The 6,916-nt window shown below is 43.8% G+C and overlaps 2 protein-coding genes across 2 annotated transcripts; one reads left to right on the top strand and one right to left on the bottom strand.

The window, feature by feature from the left end:
• Positions 1-1,834: 1,834 nt before the first annotated feature.
• LOC138909675 (uncharacterized) lies at positions 1,835-2,548 on the bottom strand. Its single transcript, XM_070200886.1, has 2 exons — positions 2,275-2,548; positions 1,835-2,091 (listed from the first exon to the last, which is right to left on the bottom strand). The coding sequence occupies exons 1-2, from the start codon at positions 2,546-2,548 to the stop codon at positions 1,835-1,837; spliced, it is 531 nt and encodes a 176-aa protein (XP_070056987.1).
• A 3,698-nt stretch (positions 2,549-6,246) lies between these two features.
• Positions 6,247-6,687, top strand: LOC138909674 (uncharacterized). Its single transcript, XM_070200885.1, has one exon. The coding sequence runs from the start codon at positions 6,247-6,249 to the stop codon at positions 6,685-6,687; it is 441 nt and encodes a 146-aa protein (XP_070056986.1).
• Positions 6,688-6,916: the final 229 nt, after the last annotated feature.

Raw genomic sequence — 6,916 nt, 5'->3', positions numbered from 1 at the left:
AACCCGTGATAAAGTCCATGTTTATCGCCTCCCATTTCCATGCCGGGATCTCTATAGTCTACATTAGACCTTCGAGCTTCTGGTACTCTACCTTCACTTTCTGGCAACTAGGACATTGGACGACAAACTCCGCAATGTTCTTCTTTATATCGTTCCACCAGTACACATCCTTAATGTCATGATACATCTTCGTCGACCTAGGATGGATGGAGTACTATGAATAATGTGCCTTTGACATAATCCTGTCTCGTAGCCCCGCTACATCTGGAACACACAGAAGACCCCTGTATCTGAGAACCCCATCTCCCTTGAGCTCTAACAATGGCTTCTTCTGCTGCGGAACTCTCTCTCTCAACTCTACCAACACTGGGTCCTCGTACTGCCTTTCCTTGACTTCAACTATGAGAGATGATTTTGCAGTGTTTTGGAGTACAACTCCACCATCATCAGAATCTACTAACCGAACCCCCAAACAATCCAATTGATGAATCTCTATAGTTAATTGTCTTTTCTCGGCCTCTACATGTGCTAAGCTACCCATAGATCGGTGACTTAAGGCATCTGCTACAACATTAGCTTTCCCTGGATGGTAGAGAATGTTAACATCGTAATCTTTCAATAACTCAAGTCATCACCTCTGTCGTAAAGTCAACTCTTTCTGCTTGAAAATATATTGTAGGCTTTTATGATCTGTAAATACAACAACATGAATACCATATAAATAATGTCGCCATATCATATGTGCATAGAAAATCGCAGCTAACTCAAGGTCGTAGGTTGGATAATTCCTCTCGTGCTTCCTTAACTGCCTTGAAGCATACACGATTACCTTCCTATGTTGCATCAGGACATATCCTAACCTGGCATCTAAGGCATCACAATACACGGCATAACCCTCTGCACCCTCTGGAAGTGTTAGAACTGGCGCTGAGGTCAACCTACTCTTAAGCTCTTGGAAACTCCACTCGCAAGCCTCCGTCCATTTAATCTTAGTTGCTTTCTGCGTCAACTTCGTCAATGGTGCCGAAAGGGAAGAAAAACCCTCTACGAACCTCCGGTAGTATCCTGCTAAGACTAGAAAGCTATGAACCTCTGTCGGAGTAGTAGGTCTAGGCCAAGATTTCACGGACTCAATCTTCTGAGTGTCTACCTTTATACCTTCATCTGATACAATATGCTCCAAGAATGCTACAGACTTCAACCAGAACTCACATTGAGAAAACTTAGCATACAACTTACTATCACAGAGGGTTTGAAGTACCGCTCGCAGGTGGTCCGCATACTCATCCTCTGAACGGGAATAAACCAGAATATCATCAATAAATACTATCACAAACAGATCTAAAAATGGTCGGAATAGGCTATTCATCAAGTCCATAAATACGGTGGGTGCATTCGTCAACCCGAAGGATATGACAAGGAACTCGAAGTGGCCATATCGGGTCCTGAAGGCTGTCTTCGGAATATCTTTTTCCCGAACTCTGACCTGGTGGTACCCCGACTTCAAATCTATCTTTGAAAAGCATCTAGCCCCCTGCAACTGATCAAACAAGTCATCGATCCTTGGAAGTGGATACTTATTCTTAATAGTTACCTTGTTCAGCTGCCTATAATCGATACACATCCTCAGCGAGCCATCTTTATTCCGCACAAACAGTACCGGTGCACCCAAAGGTGAGGTACTGGTCCTGATGAACCCTTTCTCAAGCAAATATTTTAACTGGTCCTTCAACTCCTTCAATTCGGCAGGTGCTAGTCTATACGGAGGGACGGAAATTGGTTGAGTTCCTGGAAGCAAATCGATTCTAAAATCAATCTCTCGCTCGGGAGGAATTCATGGAAGCTCATCTAGAAATACATCTGCATACTTTTTGATTACGGGAATAGAATGCAGTGTAGGTAACTCAGCATCTGTATCTCTAACTCGCACAATATGATAAATGCACCATTTTGCGATCATTTTCCTAACCTTCAGATAGGAAATAAACCTATCTCTGGGTGTCACTGTATTATCTACCCATTCAAGGACTATCTCACCCGGAAAATGAAATCTAGCTGCCTTTCCTCGGCAATCAAGTGTGGCATAGCAAGCTGCCAACTAGTCCATACCCATGATAGCATCAAAATCCATCAGCTCTAGCTCAACTAGGTTAGCTGAAGTCTGACGACTACAAACTATTACCGTACAACCTCGGTAAAGCCGTCTAGCAATAATCGATTCTTCGACCGGTGTAGATACCGCAAAAGGATCACTTAATATTTCAGGCACTATACCAAACTTCCCCGCGACAAATGGGATAATATACGATAAAGTAGATCCTGGGTCTATCAAGACATTAGCATCATGAGAGAAAATAGTCAATATACCTATCACAACGTCTGGTGAAGACTCATGGTCCTGTCGACCTGCTAAAGCATATATACGGTTCTGATTACCACCTGAACTGGAACCTCTGCCTCGACCTCTACCAGCCGAAGACTGAGACTTGCGCCCTGAAGGGTGCACAGACATAGATGATCGTGTTGTTGAACTCCCTGGTTGTGCCATTCCCCCAGAATCTCTATTTGGGCAATCTCGCATCATATGCCCCGGACGCCCACATCTATAACAATCATCAGAACTTGCTCGGCATTAGCCCAAGTGTCCTCTACCACAGATGTCACACCGCAGCAGAAATTACCATGTCTGTGTAGAACCTCACTGTCGGTGCAAAGCCGACGCCCGTGAGCTCTCACCTGGTCCTGACTTAGTATAGCGGTCATACTTATAACCCTGTAACTGAGGTGGCGGAGGCCTAGGTGGTCATCCAAAGTACTGGGGCCTATAACTACCTTGAGATTGCTCATGAGACCTGGGAAATATCATCCTCTTACGTTGCTCTTGCTCAGCCCTCTTTGTACCCTGCTGTCGACGCCTACCCCTTTCTATATTCTGAGCGAATGCTTGAATCCAGGAGATATCCATACTATCCTGCAATGCAGAAGTGGCACATGCATCGGTTAACTCTGGGGCCAACCCTGCTATAAACTTGTGAATCCTGTCCCACATAGTAGCAACTATGGATGGTGCATATCTGGCCAATGAGTCAAAACAGAGACTATACTCTCGAACACTCATATTGCCCTACTTGAGGGCTAGAAACTAATCAACTCGAGCCTGTCATATCTCCCGCGGTAAGTACTGGTCAAGGAAGGCATCTGAAAAATTCTCCCAAATAGTTGGAGGTGCATTACGTCCCCAGGACCTCTCCCATCCCTCGTACCAAAGGATGGCTATATCTAGGAGTCGAAAAGCTGCTAGTTCAACTGCCTCTTTCTCCATGGCATGCATAACCTGAAATATCCTGTGAAGCTGATCTATGCAATCCTGCGGGTCCTCCCTCTGATCTGTCCCCGTGAACTCTGGGGGACTCAAAGCAGTAAACTCTTGGACCCTTGAACTCTTAGACCCCTTAGAAGATCCTGCACTAGCTGATGCCCTAGCCTGTTGATGGGTAGCTACCAATTGTGTAAACAAATGCACCGCACTCCTCAAGTCCTGATCTGATGGAAGTAGAGGGGGAACTGGATGTGCGGTATCCCTAGGAATCTCCTCAGGTGGTGGAGGAGACGGTAATGGCTGAGTAGGGGTCGCTCCTTGGGCCTCAGACTGGGCCCCATCTAGTGGGGGTACCCTGCTGGTACCTTCACCTGTTGTTGTATCTATCCTTTGGCTAGCCATAGTCTTCCTAGTCACCGTCATCTACGCATGCAAACACCAACACGTAAGTTTAACTCAAATTTCCTATAACTTAGTTATATAATACGATTTAGATTTGAAATAAGGGTAACTAACTCCTAAATGCCCTGTAGTTCCCTGCTTATATAATGTGGTGCACCACACATCTATAAACAAGACCCTACTAGACACGGCTTGTAGACTCCCTAGGATTGAACTGCTCTGATACTAAGTTTGTCACGCCCCGAACCTGGGGGGTGAGACCGGCACCCGGTGCCTCACCTAACCTTGCGTACCAACTTGCGACTAAGGGACTCTGAACATATATTGTCATACTTTGGCCATAGGGAAACATTGCAAGACAATTTGCGAAGCAAAATATAAAACTGAACAGAAACTAACGCTGACTAAACATCAATATAATGCTGGGCCGACAAGGCCGTCATAACTATTACAGCTGACAAACCAACAAAATATACATACAAGGCCTACAAGCCCAACATACTGCACTAACTGACAGGATATGTCTATAGTCCGTGCCTGTCGTGAATGAATTTTCTGTAGTTATTCCAGATGAACTCCCTGGGATCCCACTAGACAGTAAGATTGATTTTGGGATTGATGTGATGATAGACACGCATCCGATATCTAATCCACCCTACAGAATGGCACCGGCAGAATTGAAGGAGCTAAAGGAGCAATTGAGATATTTTTTAGAAAAGGGTTTCATTCGGCCAAGTGTGTCGCCTTGGGGCACACCAGTCCTTTTTGTGAGAAAGAAAGATGGGTCACTGAGAATGTGTATTGACTATCGACAGCTTAACAAGGTCACAATCAAGAATAAATACCCACTGCCAAGGATAGATGACTTGTTTACCAATTGCAAGGTGCTAAGTACTTCTCCAAAATTTATTTACGATCTAGATATCACCAATTGAAGATCAGGGAGCAGGATGTTCCGAAAATAGCTTTTAGAACCCGATATGGGCACTTTGAATTTTTGGTAATGTCTTTTGGGATAACAAATGCCCCAACATCTTTCATGGATCTTATGAATCGGGTATTCAAACCTTTCCTCGACTCCTTTGTGATAGTGTTCATTGACGATATTCTTGTATACTCACGAAGTCAAAAGGACTATGCTGATCATCTTAGGGTAGTTCTGCAAACCCTACATCAGCACCAATTATATGCAAAGTTTTCAAAATGTGAATTTTGGCTTGAATATGTCACATTCTTGGGTCATGTTGTCTCTAGTGAAGGAATTAAGGTTGATCCTCAGAATTGCAGTGGTATTTGCACTGAAAATTTGGCGTCATTATTTATATGGTGTCCATGTGGATATATTCACGGACCATAAGAGCCTTCAATATATTTTGAAGCAGAAGGAATTGAATCTGAGGCAAAGAAGATGGCTTGAGTTACTCAAGGACTACGACATTGATATTCTTATCATCCGGGGAAGGCTAATGTTGTGGCGGATTCTCTTAGCCGGAAATCTATGGGTAGTTTAGCACACTTAGAGGCATATCAAAGGCCATTGCCCAAGGAAGTTCACCGATTAGCTAGTTTGGGAGTTCGCCTTGCGGACTCTAGTAAAGGAGGGGTAATTGTGCAAAATAGGGCTGAATCATTACTTGTTATGGAAGTCAAAGAGAAGCAATACAACGATCCATTGTTGGTGCAATTGAAGGAGGGGATTCATAAACATAAGACTATGGCTTTTTATCTCGGCTTGGATGATGGTACGCTAAGGTACCAAGGGAGGTTATGTGTTCCAAATGTGGATGGTCTCCGTGAGAGAATCATGACCGAGGCTCACACTTCTAGGTATTCCATACACCCGAGCTCTACAAAAATGTATCATGATCTCAAGAAAGTCTATTGGTGGAATGACATGAAGAGGAATATGGCGGACTTTGTAACAAGATGTCCGAACTGTCAGCAAGTAAAGGCCGAACACCAACGGGCCGGTGGGTTGGCATAGACCATAGAAATTCCAATATGGAAGTGGGAAATGATTAATATGGACTTTGTGGTAGGACTATCGCGCACTGCGTGCAAGTTTGACTCATTTTGGGTGATTATGGATCGACTCACGAAATCAGCACACTTTTTGCTGGTTAAGGCTACCGACACGATGGAACAGTATGGTCAGCTGTATATCAAAGAAATAGTCAGGTTGTATGGCACTCCAGATTCCATCATTTCTGATCGGGGAGCACAATTCACTGCTAATATTTGGGTACTCAGGTGAACTTTAGTAGAGGCTTTCACCCACAGACTGACGGGCAAGCATAGTGGACTATTCAGACGCTTGAGGATATGTTGCGCGCTTGTGTTCTAGACTTCAAATGTAGTTGGGATGATCATTTACCACTCATAGAATTTGCCTACAACAATAGCATCATGCTAGCATTCAGATGGCACCATTTGAGGCTTTATATAATAGGAGATGGAGATCTCTCATTGGGTGGTTTGAAATTGGGGAAGCAGAGTTGATAGGGCCAGACCTCATATAACAGGCTATGGAAAAAGTTAAAATCATTAAGGAGCGGTTGAAGACTGCTCAAAGTCATCAGAAGTCCTATTCGGATGTTCGTCGTACGGAAGGGAAATTGCGTCTGAGGTATGTTGGACCATACAGAATCATTCAGAGGAAAGGTGAGGTGGCGCACAAGCTTGGGTTATCACCTGGGATGTCATTAGTGCACCCGGTATTCCATGTGTCTATGTTAAAGAAGGTAGTTGGAGATCCGTCAGCTATTGCGCCGGTTGAGACCATTGAGGTTAATGAAGAACTATCATATGAAGAAATTCCAGTTGCCATTATTCATAGGCAACTCCGAAAGTTGAGGAATAAAGAAATTGCCTATATAAAGGTGTTGTGGCGAAACCAGCAAGTTGAAGAGGCTACTTGGGAGGCCGAGGAAGAAATGAAAAAGAAGTATCCTTACTTGTTTGTATAAAATTTGTGACCTTTTTATAAAACTACCGCCTATGGATTCTTGTATCACTTGTTCAGTTATTGTTGGTGTTCTTATGAGTTATGTTATGTCATTGGTTTATGTATATGTTTTTAGGATATTTTTCTGGGGCTTTCTGACAGGTGGATAGGCCTAGTTACAGGTGAAACTCTGGCGAAATATTTGGGTATTTAGGGGGTTAGTCAAATTTGGGGCTGATGATGTGTGGTAT

This window comes from Nicotiana tomentosiformis, chromosome 4 (genome assembly GCF_000390325.3).
Source record: "Nicotiana tomentosiformis chromosome 4, ASM39032v3, whole genome shotgun sequence".
In the NCBI taxonomy this organism is placed as follows: Eukaryota; Viridiplantae; Streptophyta; class Magnoliopsida; order Solanales; family Solanaceae; genus Nicotiana; species Nicotiana tomentosiformis.
Note: the sequence above shows the minus strand (reverse complement) of the source record. Positions and strands in the feature narration are given on the sequence as shown.

Coding starts and splice junctions, on each gene's coding strand:
- LOC138909675 (XM_070200886.1), bottom strand. CDS start 2,548: ATGGCACAACCAGGGAGTTCAACAACACGATCATCTATGTCTGTGCAC. Junction 2,092..2,274: donor ATTTGTCGCGGGGAAGTTTG/GTATAGTGCCTG, acceptor ACTAGTTGGCAG/CTTGCTATGCCACACTTGAT.
- LOC138909674 (XM_070200885.1), top strand. CDS start 6,247: ATGGAAAAAGTTAAAATCATTAAGGAGCGGTTGAAGACTGCTCAAAGT.